This window comes from Charadrius vociferus, unplaced genomic scaffold (assembly GCF_000708025.1).
Source record: "Charadrius vociferus isolate BGI_N301 unplaced genomic scaffold, ASM70802v2 scaffold507, whole genome shotgun sequence".
NCBI classification, from domain to species: domain Eukaryota; kingdom Metazoa; phylum Chordata; class Aves; order Charadriiformes; family Charadriidae; genus Charadrius; species Charadrius vociferus.
In genome coordinates, this window is record NW_009649235.1 from 140,756 (window position 1) to 162,297 (window position 21,542).

General features: G+C 40.0%; 1 protein-coding gene across 1 annotated transcript; it reads left to right on the forward strand.

The window, feature by feature from the left end:
- The first annotated feature begins 61 nt into the window (after positions 1-61).
- On the forward strand, positions 62-20,584 carry TMEM27 (transmembrane protein 27). The gene is made up of 6 exons (XM_009889028.1): positions 62-152; positions 537-595; positions 6,232-6,317; positions 13,029-13,145; positions 15,916-16,110; positions 20,139-20,584. The coding sequence occupies exons 1-6, from the start codon at positions 86-88 to the stop codon at positions 20,293-20,295; spliced, it is 681 nt and encodes a 226-aa protein (XP_009887330.1). The 5' UTR covers positions 62-85; the 3' UTR covers positions 20,296-20,584.
- The last annotated feature ends 958 nt before the right edge of the window (positions 20,585-21,542 follow it).

A 21,542-nucleotide genomic window follows, 5' to 3' on the forward strand; every position in this document is an offset into this window, starting at 1 on the left:
CTTTAATCCTGGGTCACAGAAAGTTTAAGAGTGCTTTACAGGGGAGACTCACTTCTTTTTGCCTCAACCTTTCCACGCTGACGAGATGTTACGGGTTTTGCTGCTTACTCTCTCTGTAGTTGCCATTGCTGATGCTGAGCTCTGCAAGCCAGGTATGGTTTGGGCATGATTCCCATCCTTCCCCAGGTAAATGTAGCTATGTGTTTATGCCTACAAAGCCGTCAGCTTCTCAGATTTTTATTGCAACTCTTTGTCTCCAGTCTGAAGATTGAAACGCTGAGCATTTGCTTCTTTTATGAGTTTGCAAATTAAGTATGGAAGTTGATCTCATTTATTTTAAAGAGGTCATGGTAAACCTCACTGAGACTTTAGGACTGTGGCATTTTTCGTGCTGGTAACTTGTGTTCTTCTAACCAGGTGATCTGTTAAGACACATTTAGAAGCTGTGATTTGTGAAAAAAATAGAGAAATAAATGATTTTAAATCCTATTTTGGCTGACTATCAATGTATATTTGCTTTTTTCTCTTTGTGTCAGATGCACAGAATGCTTTCAAAGTGCGGCTTAGTATCAAAACAGCTTTGGGAGATAATGCAGTAAGTAAAGTATTATTCTTAACTGAATATCTGTCAAAACAGAAGTAATATATACTGTAAAATTTCTGAAAGCAGCAGAAGCAATTTGTTCTGAAGCGTTAATTGTAATAGCTTGCTCAAGTCATGATCTGGGCATCCATTTCTTGACATTTGACTAGCCCACTCCTTAAAATGGCATCCTTTAAGAGAAGTATAAAGCTTGCCTTTTCATAAAGATAATTTTCTGTCAAAGATTTTTTTTTTTTTTCCTGGAAAAACAGTAGAGATGTTACACTTTGTGCATGAGAGGTGCTGCATAAATCTAAGTGTATTTTGGGAAAAGCACTTCTGCTTGAGCGTGCTAATTCTAAAGTCAAATATGTCTCGGAGAAGAAGCAGAAAAAGATTGATAGGTCTTTATGAAATGGGACTTTACGTCAGGCTCTCAGATGTGCATGATCTGTAGACATCATTCAAACATATCAATTCCCTACAAATGTAGGGGTTCAGATAGTGGCCTTTTTCTCTGCGTGTGGTGCACAGGCTAGTCTCATGAGGGCTGAAATGCTTTGGCTTAAATCAGGTCTTTGCGCTTTATGTAGAAGTACTGATATGAGCAAGAAGGGTCTGTGATACATGAGAGGTCGGGACATTAGATGACCAAATGGTCCTTCCTGATCTAAAGCCCTGTGAAATATGGCAGAGCCCAGTACTTTGTTTGCAGTTTTCAATGCGTAGAGCAAACCTGCAGCATGTTACAGGGCTCAACATAAAATTAGATATGAAATGTCTTGGACAGTCATCTCTACTGGAAGTCTGGTGTCTGATTATAGTAGGAGCCCTGGGAAACAACAAGCAGTAGGTTACTCATGTTATAAGAGACTGAAGGTATGAGAATCTCCCTATGACCGTAGAAGCCGTTCTATAATTACCCTGAAATAGCAGGTAATTTAAACTAACATTAGCAGAGACCTAGTTCCACTGGTAACTTCAAAAACCAGAGAAGATACATGCTAAAGTATTTGTCTGCGGAAATTCATATTGGAGTCAATTCACTTTGGTGGAAGCCTGGTTTGTTAAAAAAAAATATTAAAAATAGTGTAATGCTATGGCTGAAAATACATCAAAATCATTATTGAAGCTCCTTTTGAAGATAACTGCTAATATTTTGATCTAATCTTCGTTCAAAATAGTAGCAAAGAATGAAAATTGCCGTTCCCAGTAATGCTCTTTCGTAATGCTTTTTACTTCTCCAACTATAGTAAAATAAGGGGGGTTTGTTTGATCATGTGTGATTTTTTTTTAATTTTTCATCCAAAAGGGTATGATACAAATCATTAATCTTAAAGGCACTTTCTATTACGAGAAAAAAGCAATAACTGAGGAATCTGTTGTTTTTGTAGCTAGATAGTAGTTTATTTCATGTAACTAAGTGTGTGAAAACCCTAAGAATGGGACAATCTAGAACAGCATTTTAGAACAACAACATGCTGGAAGTGGTATGATGCCATACAAAATTACCCACAAATAATGAACAATTTATTAAGTGCACAGGTAGTAGTTCCTTTTCATAGCCATTGCTGTCTTCTCTGCAGATGACTGAAACTGAAAACTGAAACTGCTATCAAACTGAAATTCATTTTGATTAAAGAATTTGGAACACTTTTTCATTTATTTATTTTAGCAAAGAAAAGGGTAATACTGTCATTGTATCACAGTAGGACACAGTCAGCTTAGAATATCTTGGTATGATGTTTTGCTGTTGAATTCTGTTTCATTCATTTCCAAGTCACTTCAAGCTAGATGATAACAGAAAATCCTGATGCTGTGGACATTCTTCTTTAGGACTGGCAGGGTAACTCCAATGTACAGTCAGGGGCATAGGAAGTAGGTTAGTATAGTTTTCCACATGGTTTAGTGCATGCCATCCGCTTTGTGTGATGCTAATAAAGACAGGACACCATTTTTTAATTTGTTCACAAGCTAGGCTGTACTTGGGCAAGAAGTGCCATTTAGTGTATTTATATAGTTCTTATCACAATGGAGCTGGAAAGAGCAGTTCAGATACAGTAAGTATTTAGCTGTTATCATTTTATTTGCAAATAATGAGTGTACTCGACAGAGACATTATTTGCTCACCGGTGGGAGGAAACATGGTGTCTGTAAGCCTAAATGGAAGGAAGGTGATTTATGAGTCTCTCTGAGGATGGTGTTAACTCTATGAGTGGCTTCTGGAATAGATGCTAGTCAGTAATTGCTTTCTACTCGTGGAGTTAGCAGGGTGGCAGAGAGTTCATTCAAAAGAGCCAAAGACAACTAGGAAGTGAGCAGAAGTGATGTGCACTGAGAAGTCTATGTAACTGTGTCACCACCCAGTTTAACTGTAAGAGTCAAAGAGTTGGCACATCAGGGGCTGCAGCCAGGTGAAGTAGAAGGTGCTCTTCCCTTCTGGCTCACGTATTCAGGCTGTTCCCATGGTAGAGGATGAAGGGGAGAAAGGCTGATGTGCACCTGATATCTTGCCACCAAGTGGGGCCCAGAAGCGTGTTCGTGTGTACGTTGCCACACTGCAGTCTGAATGGCTGTCTAGTTAAAACACAGAACCATTCAGGAGGGAAGGGACCTTGGAAGGTCGCTAGTCCCCTGCTGCTCCAAGCCAGGTCAACACTGAAATCACATCAGGTTGCTCAGGGCAATCTTGTAGTATTATAATCTCATTCTACTAGCTTAAATTTTGTCTTCCTTAGAGCTCTACTATAGCATTTCATCCCACCACCAATCTACACTCATCATCTTTTACCCATTATCTCATCAACCTCCTCTTTTACTAACAGGCATTTATGACTGGCTTTCACAGTCAGCTGTGTCTCATTCTGTTCCTCCTTAACATCTAAAGGATGGCAAGTCCAACTGAGCCAAGGTCTTTGTGTTTGTTCCTTTGTAGAGCAAGGAAGATGGTAAACATTAATAGTTCTGATACCATCATGTAAGGTTTCATTGGTTACAGAGTTATCTTATGTTTATAGTGTGTGGTTGCAAATGATATTTAGTACATTTCCTCAACAGCAGCACAAAATGTGCATCAACAGCTGCACTTTGTAGGAACGCAAGAACAGAAGCAACATCCTCAGTCACCATCTGCAGTCCAGACCTTTGCATCTGGAGGATAAAGATGAAACTGGTAAAGCCCCATAGTGGAACAATTCAGGTTTCTTTGCACCTATCCCTCTGACTGGAGAAAGCTGATTAGAAGTTGGCTTCTGGCAATTCCTGCCCACTTGTCCTGAGTTGATACGGTTGATTAGCTTAAAGGTATTTTTGCCATACTTTTTCTCCTCATTATGTTGCCTCCCCCTACATATTCCTGCATGCAGTCATGTATGGAGGTTCTTGTTCATATGGAGCCCACAGCCATCTCCATGTCCTTTGCCTCCTGTCTGATCACCATTTTCCTGGGGCTTCTTGCAGTGTCTTCTCCTCACTCAAGCAGACCCCTGACTTCTCTGCCGGTCTCCTCCTCCATTTCTTGCAGCTTTCTGTTTATTCTGTCTTTTTTAAAATGCTTATTCTTTCAGCTGGGGCAGGAGTTCATTACTACAAATTATTTTCCCTGTTTTGAGATACCCTTTTTGTTACTCTGACTTAAAGAAGCTCCAGGCTACTGCATTATTCATAAAAACTGAATACTTGATAGTGATGAATTGTGCATATACATGTACTGCACTAAACCTAAGTAAGTATGTATACTTGGTAGTGCTGCATTGCATTTGTGTCCACGTAAGCATGAAATGGAGTATGCTTCATCGTTATCCATTTTCAAGACAACTGATTAAATTATCTCTACAGCTGGTTTAATCCACTGGATAACAAATTATTTTTTTCTGTCCTTTTGGACCCATTCTCAAAAACTGCAGATGGCATGTAGGGATTTAGTCAATAGTACTACACACAGAAAAAGGAAGATCTTCCCTTTTAGTGCTGCAAATTGTGCTCCATGGTTTAAATACAGATGTCTTTAAAATGGCAATAAATCATTTTATGGCTCTCATCTATATTAATTCCTCTACTATATTATCTCTTTTTCTTTTAGTACTAGTTGCTGTCATTACTGTCATGTTTTCATCAGTGCAGTGGGATCACAATACAAGCTTCTATAATTTCTTTTCAAAGAGTCTTTCTTTTTTTTTTTTTCACTTTAAGTTCCTAGACTGGCATGCATTATCACAGTATGCTTACACCTTCCTTCATTCCCAAGGCAGGAGTGGTGATTCAGAACCCAGATTCTCAGCACTGCATCTGGATTTTAATGCTACTCAAGTTGTCTGTTGCTTAGCTTTGTTGTCCCTGTCCTACCACTTCTCAGAGCCTGTTTCACAACACATTTGTCTAGGAATGATAAATATCAGTACAACTTTCTGCCCTTTACATGACTGCCTCCTTCCCTGTTTATGTTCCCGGTCCACAGGATGTCAGAGTAAAATGAGGGCTGATGCCTGGAAGTTGGATTCCTTCTTTCTGTGGAGAGGTTGCAGCTCCATGCATCCAATATCAGAATTTAAAAGCCAGAATTAAGATTTGGCATTTTCAATGCTGTTTACTCTACTGTTTTTTGATGTACATTGGTGGGTTTTGAATGTGTTATAAAGGTCCATGAAAAAGTAGATCCAAGTTATCAACAGGGTTAAGTATCCACACCATTGTGTGTCTGGTTAGGATGATTACAGTGCAGATTTTTTTAATGCTGAAAGTTAAAGATTAGATTTGTGTTCTGATTGACTGAAGAGAGCTGCCTCTAACCTCCATTAATATCATTTCAAGAAACTATTAATCTTTGTAATCTGCTGAAAGGGGAAATTCAATCAGTATGCCTCAGTCATGGCTCTTGTTATAAAAATGTAATGGGTGCAGTTCTTACAGGTCATTAGAATTGCATATGTGAATGAAAGCCCAGGGGAACCTAGTGAAGCTATCGCAGAAAACTGAAATTATGGAAGCATGATTTTTCATCAAGACAACAGAGAACAGTTTTTGAAGCCTGTATTTTACTTCTTATTGAAGTAGTAAGGATGCTATTTTCTTTCTTTTGTTTCACATGCGATGTAGTAATTTATACTGTAGTTGAGTCTGTCTTCTTGATGCAGGGATGGTGTGCAGCAATAAGGATATAATCTCAGTTTATTTCCTGGTATCCTGACATCCAACTCCCAGAGACTACCTTCAATGTTACCTTTATTTTTTTTCATTTTTGCGCAGAGCCAAATGGTGTTTGAGAGTGGATTTAAACCTTCTACTTTTAACAGTGTTTATCCAGCAAAAGAGGCAAAGCCATGGGTGCAGCTCTGTGGGTAGAATTCTAGTAATATGCTTAGTCTTTGGTACAAGAAACTTTACATCTCCAGTTTGGTCAGCTTTCAGAAACATTCAAGTTACTAGTTTTTTTTGAAACATACTTTGCACTTTATATTGCACTTTATAACAACCATTAGAAAAAGTCCTTTGTGCACAGTAAATAATGGGCAGGAATTTATTTTCGTAGCACAACCACAGAATTTATTTATTTCCTTGATCAATATAGCATTTCAAGCTCAGTGACTCTTTTCTTCTCTGTACTGCCAGCACCGGTGCTGAAACTGATTATTTTCCATCTTCCTTTACAGTATGCCTGGGATGCCAATGAAGAGTTCCTCTTCAAAGCAATGGTGGCTTTTGCAATGAGAAAATATTCCAGCAAGAGCACAACTCAGTAAGTCTCTGCTCTGATTTGCCTTATACATATTAACAGTGCTGGATGTAGTGGCCCATTCTCTGCTGTACTGAACTGTAGAAATCATTATACACAGCTTCTAAAACCAGACCGTTCCAGTATATTTCTTTGACACGCAGATGTATGTTAAACATCACGTTATCTCTGTCTTAAGCAATGTTCAATCTCTGGACCAGTATCCCTGTTGATGTGAAGTGACGTGACGTGATGTAGCTGTGGATCTCAGTGGGATTATGCCAATTCGCTCTAGCAGAATCTGCCAGTAAGACATGATATGTTCTGGAGCCCATACTGGGAGGAGGCGAAGGAACACATTAGCAAAGTCAAAAAATGCAGTGCGGATCCTTGAATAAGCAGTTTTGGTGCACGTTTTCTTAGAGCACAGCTTCAAGCCGTATGCTGAAGATGAGCTGAGTCAGAGAACTGGAAGGTGGATAGCTGTGCTAGGGCTGTGTTCTGCTGAATGTATCCATCCCTAATATTGTAGCAGTTGAGTTACCTAGCATCAAGAAGTTTCAGATGTTGCAGTTCAGACATAAATCAGCCTTTAATAGGTTTGGGAATTAAGTCTGCCCTGAGGCACTGAATATTCTTCTCAGGCTTCTGATCCTTGCTACTTATGAAATAAGGTACCAGATTAGACAGACCATTTAGCAAGCTGTATTTTCAGTGTGTTCTTACCTTTCTTAAATGAGAACCCTTGTAAGTGTATTTCTGTAGGCCTATTATTTTTTCATTGTTTTGCAATCTTGAAGGAAAGATTTATTGTTCTGGTAGGCTAATGAGGATAAGGTTCTTAATTTACTTAAAAAAAAAAATGCTTCAGGCTGTCATTGCATCAGATGAAGCATATTCCATATTTCCAAAGATATTAGTTAACTTCAGTCACATGATGATTATTGTGGCTGCCGCACTTTCTCTTAAATAGGTGATTTCCTCCTCCATGTAACAGGAGTGTTTCGTTCCTTGCTGTTTCATTTTTATCCCTCAGAAGCAAGAGAGCCATTACACCAAGCTTAACAAAACCAGCCAAGTATGCTACTACATACAATTCAAATGACACGTACAAAATATGAGTTCAAGATACAAGCCAATTAAAGGTGATTATACAGGGCTTTTTCTGGGTTTTCAAATTAGCAGGGTTTTCGTCCAGTATCTGATGCACAAAGGTTCACTTTTGTATACTTGTTTTTGTCCCGGGTTCTTTTTTTTAAAAAAAAATATTCTCTTCCTTCAAAGTCATGGTGCTTTCAGACAGCAAAAAACCTGTGTCAGAAGCCAGTGATCTTTTTCCTCTTCAAGCACCATGGCATTCTGCGGACTCAACTAATGTTAGAAATCTTGGTGCAGGAATGGGAAAAAATCAAGCCAGTATGAAAGGAGTTCTAATGCAAATTACCTCTCTCCACTCTGAGAAGTCACATTTGCTTAATTCAGTTTCCTACCCAGACAATTTTCCCTATGGACAAATATGATAATGTCAGTGTTATTCCAGTTTGGAGGTGGGGTTTCACACATCAATAATTTCCTGCTACTATGTTTGTCAGTGGAGAAGTCAGTATAATATTTGGAAACAGTTAGGTGTGGGCATCTTCACCTCTTTTTAAGATGGTATAGGACATCCTCATGGGGTATAACTTGTTGGGATGTACCTTGGAGGTATAACTGATCTAGGACCTTTGGGGTCACGTGTGGACAGCATGTCAGCTGAAGTGCAGCTCTGCAGCTTTGAGATCTGGTACAATTTACTAGGCAACAGGCTGAGGGCTTTCCTATCCATAGATCTCTCCCGAATCCCAGGGGACCTCAGAGTCCCCAGTCAGTGATGGAGAGCTAGATGAACCTCTCAATACTCCCCAAATAACCTGCCTATTACATGGGAGCAGGAAAGCTGTGAAAGCCTCCGTCCTGTTAGAAGTCCTGGAAATAACACACTCCTTTCCCCACCCTCGTGGCTGGCAGCTGGAAGGAGCTGGGTACCGAGTAAGGAGTGCGGTCCATTTCCATCTTCTCTGCAATGAGTCTGGAGGTGTGGGAGCACTCAGCATCCCAGAGGGTACAGCAGCATGCCACGCACACAGGAGCAGCACTGTTGCATAGCTGGTAAGGATAGAGGCAGCGGCTCACAGTGTGGTGAAAAGAGGCAGAAGCAAGAGCTTGTGGCAAATAAGTTACATTATGCTACAGGAGCTTTTACAGATAAATGCCAACAGATTTTATTTGGGAGCTGTAAAAGATCAATGATCAATTATTCTGTCATAAAAGAACAAACAAATTGCTTGTGACTGCATTCGGGTAGCATCTAACTGTACCTAAATTTTGCATCTGGTTAATTAAAGATTTTTGTCAAAATAAAGACTTATGAAAAATTCACCAGTATTTTACATAACCAAATACTGTTTCTGCCAGGGTATAAATTCTGCACAGGGCCATAACCAGGATGTGAAAAACCTCCCCTTTAACATCCCGTTAATTTCTAACACACCCACAGCCCCGCAGTAACTCACAGCCACAACTAACTCCCACATGAGACCAAACGCCATTAACTTCAGCAAGCCGGATCAGGCCCCAGATAATTTGCCTGGTGGATCAGCATAACCATTGTTGCAGCCTGTCCCATAATTTTTGAGATTCAAAGTCACCTTTTGTTAGGCTTCTGAAGCTGGATAAAAGCCAGTCTGTAATGACAAGCATTTGAATGTGCTGCTGGAAACAGCAGTTGATGCTGTTGCACTTGTGTAACCACTGAGTGACCCAATGCAGAATGGACAGGATTGCACATTATGTCTCAAGTTCTCTAAAGTTAATTTCTAAACTAAAATTTAATAAAGCATGGAGCTGTGTTTAATGTTTGAAAGGCTTGTCAAATTTTCAAGTTTATGTGAAACAGAAAAAAGACACAATCCATCAAAATACTCAGTAGTTATTAATACAGATAAAATAAACACTTCTTTTTCAGTGGAGAAATAAAAATCCTTTATTTCCTGCTATATATATGGCCTTTCAATTCATTCACAATACATACGTTCTGAACTACGTAAGTCAACCTTTGATCTCTCAGTGTTAAAAAAAATGATTGTCTATAGTCTGTTTTAGTAACCCTGGTTTCTCTAATCTGTGACTGATTTGAAATAATATGCACCTCTTTTGGGCCTGAGACTAGTTAATCTTTAGAGCAGAAAGAATGTCATCACATTTACTTTCATTCAAGTAACAGAATCTACTTTTGGTACATCTCCCCATTTGTAGATAAAAAAAGCTGCAGTTTTCCTCCTGAAGTGATCAGAAAAAATTCATCAACATTATCCATCTTCCTAAGACAGGCTATTTTGATATAAAAATATTGTGACCATTTAGAACAACAAAATAAGCCTGGAGAGTTAAAGCTGTTATGCCAAGGTGATCCTAAAGGAAGAAAATAACGTTCCTTTGCAGGAGCAGCTGTGCAGTGTGAAGTTTGAGGAGACCTGATGCTTTTGGGAGAGCTGGAGATGGGTGCTTGGGACTTGGGCCTGTCGTTCTCCCACGAGCTAAGGGCCACTATAGGCACCCAGCTCCCTTTGAGTCTCTGGCAGCTCTTTCTTACCCCTAAACAATCCTTTAAATCTGCATAAGGAACAATGATGGTACTTCAGGCCAGGGAACCATCAGGGTTTCCTGCCCTGTACTCACTGGTGTTCACTTGCAATTTTGGACTTTTGCCATGGTGCCGCAAGGCCAAGACCAGGATCTTGTCATTCTGACAATAACAGCCTTCTTATTCCCCTGACAAAACTCTGTCACTTTCTAAGGAAATTAAAAGATGTCCACATATTTGTTTACAAATACACTTAATTAGCATAGTGCAGGAAGAAGTCTCTGAAGTTTCTGAAATCTAAACAGTGTAAAGGTATAGTTTTTAATGCTTCTGCATGCTGTGAATCAAACCTGTGTACAAATAGCACAGGAAAAAAAGGTGTATCTGCTGCGAAGAAATTGCATTGGTGCTTGTTAAACCAGTCTGTTTTGGTGTTTACTCAATCCCCTTTGAACTTCTCGTGAGCAGTATTATTCTCTTTGGACCCTGAAAGGATTTACAGGATTCAGATTCCACTGATGAAAAAGTGGCAGTGAAGCCAGGTTTTGGGTCCTTATAATCGAGCAAGGATTTTAGACACAACAGGGAGCAGAAAGCAAGCAAAATTTACATATCCTAGTGTGAGCCTTGCTACCCAATTGATTCAATACTGTTTGTTCTAGAGAAAGAGAAGTGCTGACGGACTGCCCTATCTCAAGCTGAAAGTCCTTGACACTGTAGGGAAGACCCCAGGTTGAGGAGTCTCTCTGAGTCTCCAAACGAGAAAGGGTGTTCTGCCAGCCTTTGTCTACCAAACGGATCTTTCTCTTTCGTGATCGAACTTTCCACACTCATCCCATTTTGAGAACACCTGTAGGGTTACAGGAACTCAGCTTTTCTCCCTGCACCAGTTTTTGATTGTGCCACAGAAATTCCAGCTTTAAGAACTGCAGTACCATGAAGATTTAGGTCCTACTGTCATAAATTCTCCTTACGGAAAACTCCCTCTGCAGATACAATTTTAGATATTCTGTGAAGTCAGCAAGAGTTTGTCAGCCACCAGCCAAAAGTAGACTCTTCGCCCTAGCTCCCCTCTAAATTTTGTGCTTTGCTTTTGTTTTGGGAGGAATAAATCTGCTTTCATCTCTGACTGTTGCCAGAGAATTGATGTGGACATCTTTTCAAATTCCAGAGAATGGCTTTCCTCTTTTATCCAAAAAAATTCTCTCTATTTGCAAAAATGACATTGTTCCAGAGAGGGTGGTATTCTGCAAATTTTGCTCTGCAAAATCATTGCTTTCCATTTTATTGCGTATCTCTGTGGAATATATACCTTCTCTGTAAAATGAAAGGTTGGACTACTCAAGGCACTCAAAACACCACCCAAAAAAAGCTTCCAGCAGTAAGTAAAATATTTTTGCAAAATATCCATAATGAACTCTTGTGATCAAGCCAATGCCTGTCGCACCTTAAAAGCGGGATGGAGACTACACATTCACCGTCAATTCTGGCTCCCTTACATTCCTTCCTACCTCTTGCTTCCTGCTCCTCAGGCCACTGCAGAGGTTATTTAATTATATTTGTAATTAGCCAGCAGATGGCACTACAAAACAGAGCTCTGTGGCGGGGGAGATGGCTTGCAGCCGGGGATCTGTCACCCTGAGAAAGAGGATAAAGAGCAGAGGCTGGAAAAGAAATGTTAAAACTTGCATTTTGATGATGGGCAGGCCAAACTTAAAACCAATTATACTAGTTAGTAATGAGCATTTCAGACGTCACTGTAGTTAATTAAACAAGGAGCTGCATTCTTCTTTGCTGGCTCACTGCAGGATTTCCTTCTCTGGGACAGCAGGTAGTATCTGAAGACTGATCATCTTAAGCAGGGTCTGTCAAGACAGGGCAGCTGTGTTGTGCTTGTAGCCAGGTAGACCTCTTGCAAAGGTGAACCAAGTCCAGGCTGCTCGCTGGAAATAAAAATGATCCTAATTCTTGGTCCTGGATTTTCGGAATATCTGCTTGCTGCTTGTTTTTTTATTAGTGATATAGAACTAAATATTTTTTTCCTACTTTTATCTCTCTAGCTATCTGTCATTGAATTCATAAAGACTTTGGCTGTCCTTTTATGGTACATCATAGTATGTTCCTTGCCATGCTGTAATAAATGCCACCTTATACAATTCCTGTATATTGCACAAGTTTGTCTAGTTTGTTTCTTAGTTGTGTGAATAAACTTGGAACAGATAGAAGAACACAGGGGGGCCATTTATCCTCAGTCTCTATTGATACTATTGTATTAGCCTTCACTTCTTTAAATACTCATGATGATATCATTCCATGAGGTTTTTTTAAGGATAGTTCCACCATTTACACTAGTATTAGTGGTAGAAAACAAATTTGTAAGAATCTGAAAAAAAAAGGCATTTAAAAGACATTTTGCACACTTTTTACATAGTGTGCCATGAGAAACCGCGTGGCTGTGCCCTTCCACTATTAAGTTCACATAAAGCTGAGCAATCTTCTTTTAAAACAGGTAAGTATTTGTCATAGCATATGCTGAAGGGCATAGGCCATTGTCAGAAGAATGTCTAAATTTAGCCTCTTGCCTCCACTCTGCGCCTGACTCTGTGAACAAAGCTGTCAAAAAGAATAACATCAATTTCATCGCTCTTGCCTCCAACAAATGTATCCCGTAGAAGGACTGCACTCACTTCAAAATCATGTGGGGAATCCCCCATGCCTGGTTCCTGCGCTATTAGCTGTCAAAACCAAAATTCTTAGTTCACCAATGCGTTTGCCCCTTTATGTAGCCTTTGTCACAGCCCTGATGATTAAGATGTGAATATGTTGTTTTCCATTTGATTATGCTAAATGTATGTCCAAGACCATGCAAGTTTGTAACAGATTCCGAAATTCATTTGAAGACTCAAGTTTGGTCTCAATAAGCTTAATTTTTTTTTTATCTTACTGGGAAATGCTGTGAGTGATATTTCTTCTTTGAGCATTAGCTGTTAACTTCTGAAAAAGTAAGAATTTTTCCACCTTAAGATGAAAGCAGTATCTTAAGAAAATCTAAAATATTTCATTAATTCCTTCCATGCTTCTTTAATGATGATTTTTGTTTTAACTATCTGCAGAATTTCCAATGTGCTGCTCTGCAATGTGACGGATCGGGTGTCATTTTGGTTTGTGGTCACAGATTCTTCCAAAAATGTGACAACTGTTCCTGGAAGTGAGGTAGAGGCAGCCATCAGGTACAGTCACTGCTTCTGCACCCTTTTCTTCCTCAGCTGACTGAGGAGGCTTTCTCTCTCTGGGCCTTGTATGAATGAGAACTCTGCCTCTTTAAGGATGAATTAATCCCAGTAGTTAAAACACCAAAGGGTCAGTACTCTTTCATCCATGTGATGCTAGAAGGATTTTTAAGAGTTCCACAGAATGCAAAGCATGTGAGCCTTGGGATTATAACTTCAGAAGGAAGCTCTCTTGACACTGGAGCCTCTCAAAGAAATCTAGTCCCTTTCCAGAGCCCTACCTGTAATTTGCTGTCTAGTGCATAGCACATACACTGCTCTCATCCAGCTGCTACATTTCCCAGCAAGAGAGCCTTCTCCCTCAGATGACAGAATTGCACACTTTCTGGGTGGGATTTATATCATTTAAGTTTCATTGCATGCCACATGCACATCTACACCTGGACTAATGGCTCCCTTTTGGTGCTTCTCAAGTACAGTTCATCTGACTTAATTTAAAAGTCAGCTTTCACATGAGAAGAGCTCATGTGAACTCTTCATGAACGGAGCTGGCTGTGTCCCACCTTGCCTTAAACAATCTTATACTCACATTCTTTTCATACCAGCTCTGTCTAGAATGCCAGTCAATATCATAGCTGAGCATTGCTTGTACAAAGTACCATGCAGTACAAGTCAGTTTGCTTTCTGCTAAATATTGCATTCTGTAGCCAATAAAAGCAAGAGTATTGAGCCGAAGAGGGAAAAAGAAAAAATGGGTAATCTGACTTCAGTGGTTCACCAAACCTACATAAGGGGTTTATAGGGATGACTCCCACGAGCAGCATAACTCATGTACATTTCTCAAGCATGGAGTGGAAAACAGACCTCTTTGTTTTTAGGCATTCTGTACTTTGTCTTGAAAATTCATGTTATCTCTGTGGAGGTGTAATGCCTAATTCCTGATGAATGAGTATGAGTTCTTTTGGAAAGATTAACTTTTAAGCTTATGAGCAGATTAAACTATTTCCTACAGAGACACCAAACAATAGCTTCATAGCGTTAGTGGAGGAAGCAGATTATTTATTCACTGAAGCTCTCTGTAAGAGTGCTGGAATGCAGGGTTTTTGCATTTCTGTTATTCTTTGATACGTTCAGTAGCATAAGCTGATTTATTTAAGTCTTTTATGTGCCCTGTTTGCCACAGAAATTTGATGCTATTATAGTATGTTTGGTTTTTAACTGTTGTCTGTCACCCAGTAAAGAATATGCTATTTATGAAAAGTTTTAATTCCTGCCTAACTTAGAAACAAGAAATAAAATGGTCTATAAAATGACCATACTTTTTATTCAACCGTTTCTGATTGCAGGCTTCCATGCTAAACCGTTATTCTGATTCTTCATACTACGGTAGCACATGAGAATGCTATCTATGCACCAGAATTTTATTTTATGAGATTCTCTACAAAGTACGAATAAAGAGGAAGGTAAAACTTCTCACAGCTATGTATGAGACCCAAGATCTTGCATAAATATACACAAGATATATTTATGCATATACAAACACGAAATGCACCTGTAGTTGCCTGCACATAATTTTCTGTAACTTCAGCCATTAGAGGAGGGTGAACAATGCTTATTTCAGCTGTTCACAATGATCCTTTCATCATCATAATGATGAAAATCTTTTCTAAATCAAAGACGGCTTACTGTATTATGAGTCTTATAACATGCATGGCTTCCAGTCCTCTCCAGGAATGTTAGCTTTCCATTAAGGCTAAGAACTTCCTGTTTAAGGAACAGTCAAACATTATGATTTCCAAGAAGAGAAATTTGCCAGATCTTACCTGTGTTTCTCATATATCTGTTCTTAGGAAGTACTTGCTCTATGGTAAATAAATTGAATGGTTTACAAGAGAGAGCTGCTGTAAATCATACAACCACAATCAAAAAGAATCTCTCAAGACAATGTGTGTAATACATTCTGCCAAAAAATTTTAACATTTTGAAAAGGCTGATGAAAGATGCTGCTAAAGGCTGCATAGATTCAAACCCAGAAATACCTGCAAATGCTTAGAAGTAATGAATGTGGGTGAAGATATCCATTAAAGGGTAGCAGTTGTACTACTCATACGAAAAAAGGGCATTTCTCAGACTTACAGTTTCTCATAATGGAAAAAAATGTGAAAAGTAAAAATCCCTTTAGCTTCATCCTGCGGGGAGGAAAGGAATGTTGGCAATAGGAGTGGATTCTTCTGGACCAACTTCTAGCCTGTGCCTCATGGACCTAAGTAAATCTACAGCAGCAAGAGCAGATGTACCAGCCCATAACATGCAGGATGGTTCAGTTTGAGGAGCCAAGGGGCACAGATAGGTAAATCCTCTGAACATTGTAGGGTAGATCTGCTACTCCCATGCTAACCTTGAATGCTGCACGAGTAAGAAAGCAGAGCCAGCCTTACAGATTACGACCTGCTATGTCTTCAGCACATGGTCTGAACCAAAAATAAGTAATACGGTACTTCAGGTCTTATCAGTATTTCCCAATTTTTCAGATAAATACATACGGAAGTCTGATGTTCAAAACCCTGTAAGTGTGTGGGTGTCTATGGATTACTGACAAGTTCTATGTTAAAAGTGAAGGTCTGAGAATCCTACCAATATCATGCTGGATCAAATTCAGCCCTTCTAGACTTGCAGCACGTACCTGAAAATTCCTTTTTTTTCCTTCTTTCTTTTTAGCTTATTAAATACCTTTATGAAGAGTTGTGATGTTCTTTGTGTTTTTATGAAGGATGAACCGGAACAGAATCAACAGTGCCTTCCTACTGAGTGACAAAACACTGCAGTTCCTGAAGATAACCTCAACCTTATCACCTCCTGTTGAACCCTCCACGCCTGTTTGGCTTATTGTATTCGGTGTTGTTCTTTGTCTCATTGTGGCTGGAATTGTTTTCCTCGTTGTTGCAGGGATTCGGCAACGCAAGAAGTAAGCGGCTCAGCTTTTCTTCTGTTTTAACTGAATACTGACGGGCAAGTTAAGTCAGCTGGGCTGGTTTTGCTTTTCAGATCAGCCTCAGAGAAAACTAAGGCCTTAGTAATGCTGGGGTCTAATGAGGAAATTGGGAGTACAAGAATACAATTCTGGAGGCCACCAAACTAGAGATGATAGCTTTACAAAGACATTTGCTGTCATTCTTCTCAAGGTTTAGTGTGCCAGAGGTAAGCCTTCCCTCACAGACTATCCAAATAGCTACCAAGAGGGAAAAGGCTAGGAGTGACTGTGTCCCTTCCAGGGAAGTAGTGCCAAAAGCTGGCAGGTCTAAAAAAAAGAATTTGCAGCTGCAGTTTGAGAAGCGTCAGTAGAGGAGACAATAATGATTAATGTATGGCTGAAGAGGGCCTGCTCAATGGAACGGTGGTGCATAGTCTCACCTACAATTCATGACCTGATGAATCCAAAGTACCCAGCCCTTCACAGGTTCATGACCAGATCTCCCCATGAGCCTAGGTGTTTGCTGTTTGGCAGTAGGGTAGGCGAGAGATAATCTCTTTTACTCTCAGTTTCTGCCCTGGGGTGGCACTGGTGAAAAAAAGAAGGTTCTTCATGCTTCCCTAGTGTAAGCATGTTGGAGCAAGAGAGAGAGTAGGTGGAGTTTTGCTCCCGACATCTCTGTTGGCTGAGAGTTGGGCATAAGGAATAGAAATTTCTCAGCTGAGCTGAGATTCTGCCATAGAAGTTCAGCTTCTGCCATGCTTTAGGCTGCTGTGGAGGTTAGGTTAACACAAAATTATGACTTCAGCAAGAGTCATACAGGAACAGCAGAAGAACTGAAAAAGGGTAAATTTCTGCTGACAGCTAGATAATTTTAAAATTATTGACTGTATGGTAGACTGCATCTCCAAATATATCAGAACAAGGGATTAATCTGTGAAAAGTGGTGTGTTGCAGGGACTTTTCCTTTCTGCCTCCTTATCACCTTGAAGAACAATGTTAAAATACCGTAGAAAACCAACACTGATTGTGAAGGATAAGTGCTTCTCATAACAAACCCTTAGTAGTGTAATCAGAATCCCTTCAGTTATATTTTGCTTTCAGAAGAGTTGCATGAATTTGCCAAACCCCTTCCTGTTTTCAAAAAAACAAAATTCAACAAACAATAGATGAGAGATGCTGTTGGGGGAAGAGTCTGGGCAGATACTTGGGTTCTGTGGATAGTTTAAGCCCTGTCACAACCTTCCATGTGGTACGGGCTGAGTTATTTCATTCCCTGAACCTAGGCAAACTCTTCTGTAAAACTGGAGAATAATGTTGCTACCTGAAGCCCATACCTGCCCTCTGTGTGGTGTCACGGCTCTGTGTGTCTATACAGTGCCTAACTTAAAGGGGGTCTTTGAACATTTCAAGTAAGTGAATAAATTATTATAAAGTGCCTAACTTAAAGGGGGTCGAACATTTCAAGTAAGTGTAATATAAATAAATTACACTAAATAGCTATGATTTTTCTAGCCAAAATAATCATTTGTGCTTCATATCAGGCTGAAAGACAGCATTTTCCCCCTTCTATTTTCAGCTGAACTTGAGCAGTTCTCCTCAATATGGTGTAAACTACACGTTCTTGTCATCGTACTACCAGTAATATGGCTTGTTGCTGCCTGCCTACAGTCACTTGGCATCCTCTCTGTCTCATGCTCTTGTTGTCCTTTTAGTTGTTATGCTCCTTTTCACTTCTCCCTCTTTTTGCCTACTCTGCCTTTATGTATAACCTTTCCTCAGAGCAGACTCATCGGTGATTGAACTCTAGCCCTCCTTTCGCATCAATGGCATCTGCAGAGAGGGGCGGGGGAGTGAGAGAGAGGGTGAACCAAGCATATACTTTTTCCATCTACTGTTGCAAAGAATGGAGAGGTAAAAGGGATGGCTTGGGTTATTTGGCTTCTTGAAAGAAGAGCGAGACATCAGAGAAGATAATTTCTAAAGTGCTCATCTCTTTTTCAGGCACTGAAGTATGTGACCAGGTTGTCAAAGACTTCAGCATGTCCAGTAATGGGTTTTCTTGGAAACCTGTCCAGAGCTGACATAATAGCAGCTCTGTTGCCTAGTAAGCTGTATGGGAAATCTGGCCCCAAGGACAATGTTGACTTCTCATAAATCTGGCATTTTGTCGTTATAGGCCTTTAAAGTACCAGTTAAATACCTCAGTTCAGATAAGCCCAAAAGCACGTGCTTCAGGCCGTTCATACTCAGGATGGCAGGGAAGCACATGATTGGCCTGTAATAGAGTTTCAGTAATGAGTTAGGCTCATGCGTCATTTCTTGAACTGAAAGATTTTCTTAATTAGGTCCTCAGTGTGCATCACTGCTAACATGTAAAATTGCAAGCTGCAGCTTGAAGAGCTCCATGTGATTGTCACCCTTGACTCTATAGTGAGCTGGATCAGACACAGTCTCCCAGCTTTATGTTTGTTCTCCTGTCATTGCGGCAATAGGACACCTCCCTCTCTGATAATAGATTTGCCACATACCCAGGGCAGGACCATCCTCTACTGGCTGTGCTGAACTAGACTGAAGTCTACCCTTACTCCCTAAAATCCCAGCTTCAGCAGACCCCAGAAACATTAGCCTTGAAAAGACTGAAAACAGAGTAAACATGCAGAGTGGTTCCCTCCATTACTCTCCCAGCCTCTAATTTGCAGCTGGGGCCTTCCTAAGCTGGATTTGGTCTTCGTGCTTTGGGTAACACATGATGTTTTCTCTTCCCTTAAATTGTTGAGTCTCCCCTTGGACTCAGAAATTTGTAGCTTCTCTAAATTCCTGTGGCAACAAATTCCACACATCTCCTACTCCTCTCATTTATTTTGAACCTGCTTCTTGGTATCTTCGTTTATGTTCCACCCCCACAGTTTTTGTACTAAAGAACGCTCCTTTTATCACTGGAAGAGCAGATACAGCAGTCAGAGGTCAGAGGTTTCCAGTACTACCCACCACGTTTATTTTTAGCAAGTCTGTAATGCCAAGAATCTCCCAAAGGCAAATAAAATTTTATTATTGTTAATATCGCTGTTATTAGCAGTTACACTGAGTCAGGTTGTTATGATTGTCCTGAGTCAGATTGTTACAGTACATGTTGTGGGATAGGAAGAAGCAGTGGAGCTGACCTTTGAGTTTCTTATCCTCTGAAAGCGCTGATGCTGCAGGCTGTGAAGTACAGCAGGTTTTTCAACTATGAACTAGATCTTAAGGTCAGAATAAATCTGGAATTAAAGGATCATCATGACATGTTGACTGATATTTCTGTATTACATCTTCTTGTGATTGCATTTTTCGAGAATTTTATTCAGCAACTATTTTAATATGCTTTTGGTGAGAACTGGAGCCTGGAAAAGTGAAAGCCGTTCAATTGTTTGATCTAGAAAACAAAAGTATAAAATACTGGATAGGAAGGTGGCTGTTAATAAAGTTGGAGCTAAAAATGCAGATTTGCAGTGTTAAGAGTACCTAACTTCTGGCGAGGATCATCAAGGGGTGTGAGGACACTCAAGTCTCCTCATTTGGAGGCTATAGTCTAAAGCTGATCTTTTTTCTAAAAAGTATGTTTTAATTTGTCCACATCATGGACTGAAATCTGTGACATACATAACAGGGTCAGACTAGATGTTTAGTGCAGTCCTTCCTGATGTAAAGCAAAAACAGATTTAGAGATTTTTTCCATTTTTGTTTTGCACCAGCTTTTCCTTTTGCACCCTCCAGTCATTTTACAGAATAAGGAGGTTAAGTAATATTTATAACATACTTACAACATGTTTACCTCAAACCTCTAATCCAGGGCTTCCAATTTGTGAGCCTCCCACCTTCTGTGGTATACTTACAACAGCAACGAGGTGTGCCGGATTATGCCTTTCAGAACGTAACCTACAATAAACTTTTAACTAAATGTGCAGTTTTCTGTCTGTGAAATCGTGGTGGAGTGCTTGCAGGTCAACAGAATAAGATGATTTTCTCTTTCCTGCTTTTAGGAAGAATAAAGAGTCAACAGAGAGAGAAAATTTAGAAGAGAAAGTTGAAGTGACAGTAACAGTAGAAAATGGCATTCCTTGCGAAGCGCTGGATTTAAAAGCAGGCCACGTTAATGGAGTCTTTGCAGCAGATGATGAACGGTTCACGTCCTTATGAAATACTGCCATTGCAATCTGGTGGTTTTTTGAAAGACTCCTGTGCCTACCTTATCTCGTCACTGCTCCTGAATGTCAAACATGAAGACAAGAAAAATGTCCTTTCACTTAATTTCCCTCGAGAGAACCTTTTGCTGATAACACGTACACTCGAACCTCCATTACAAAGCTTTTGTTCATGAGCAAAGCAAATGAGAAGACCTCAAATTAGATCCATTAAAGATTTCCAGAAGATGTTCAGCAGAACAGGGTTTAAACCTGCCTTGTGTCGGGCATTTAATTTTAATGATTATTTAAATATGTCCATTGCTTGTTTTTCCCTGATATAAATGTGAAAGTGCTTTATTCCTGCATGCCACCAGGGAGATCATCTATCATTGTCAATTCTTGCTGGGCTTTCTTTCAAGCCTTATGCAAAAGTTTCTCTGTAAAATGACTTCTGTTTGCTGATATGCAGTATGCCTTTGGATGGAATAGTGATCAGTGCATGAAAGTTTTCATTTATCGAGGAAAAAAAAGCAAGCTTTCACAGCATCCAGAAGAGCAGGTTAAAAAGCATCTGGGTCACCTATAGCTTTAGGGCTAGCAAAGATCTGGAACTAAAAGTGTTTTTCTCTTAACAGTCACAGTCATGGATTACATGACCTGGAAATTAAAAGTTGCCAAAGTTTGAAATTTGTTGAAATCAAAAGTTGCAACAAAGGGCAGATTTTCCAAAGGTGCAGTCTGTAGTTAGTGGCCCGGCTCTCATTAAATCTATGAGGGCATTTCGCAGCTCTTTGAAAAAATCTTCCTTACATTTTTTAATGATAAAACTAGAGTAGATGTCCAACACATAGCCAACCGCGGGGTCAGATGAACCTTCATGTGACAGCTGGATAGCTTTTGAAAGATTCGGTGCTTGAAACACCAGCTGCTGGGCTTGGGGCGCCCAACCCAGAGGAGAACATGTGGGTGGTGGTAAGTCAGCAGAGGCCACTCAGTCCTGTGTTTCCTATTTGTGTGGCTGGGAGCTGAGGCCATCGAACGGTGCCAGACCCTGAACTGCATTGTTGGATTACTTTGAAGTCAGCCATACACACAGACTGCGCTATCTGTGCCCTTATCCCATTCCCATTTAAATCAGTGATAAAATCCTGACTGATTTCAGAAGAACTGGGCCCCACTAAAGGGGAGCTGTATGTGTAGGTAACTGTACCCAGAGAATGGAAGTGTGTTGAAGCAAATGACGGTATCTGCAGTCACCAA

Bases quoted from the DNA above. Each gene is read 5' to 3' on its own strand.
- TMEM27 (XM_009889028.1), top strand. From the start codon at position 86: ATGTTACGGGTTTTGCTGCTTACTCTCTCTGTAGTTGCCATTGCTGAT. The intron at 153-536 runs GTATGGTTTGGG...TCTTTGTGTCAG, and splicing joins TGCTGAGCTCTGCAAGCCAG to ATGCACAGAATGCTTTCAAA. The intron at 16,111-20,138 runs GTAAGCGGCTCA...TCCTGCTTTTAG, and splicing joins GGGATTCGGCAACGCAAGAA to GAAGAATAAAGAGTCAACAG.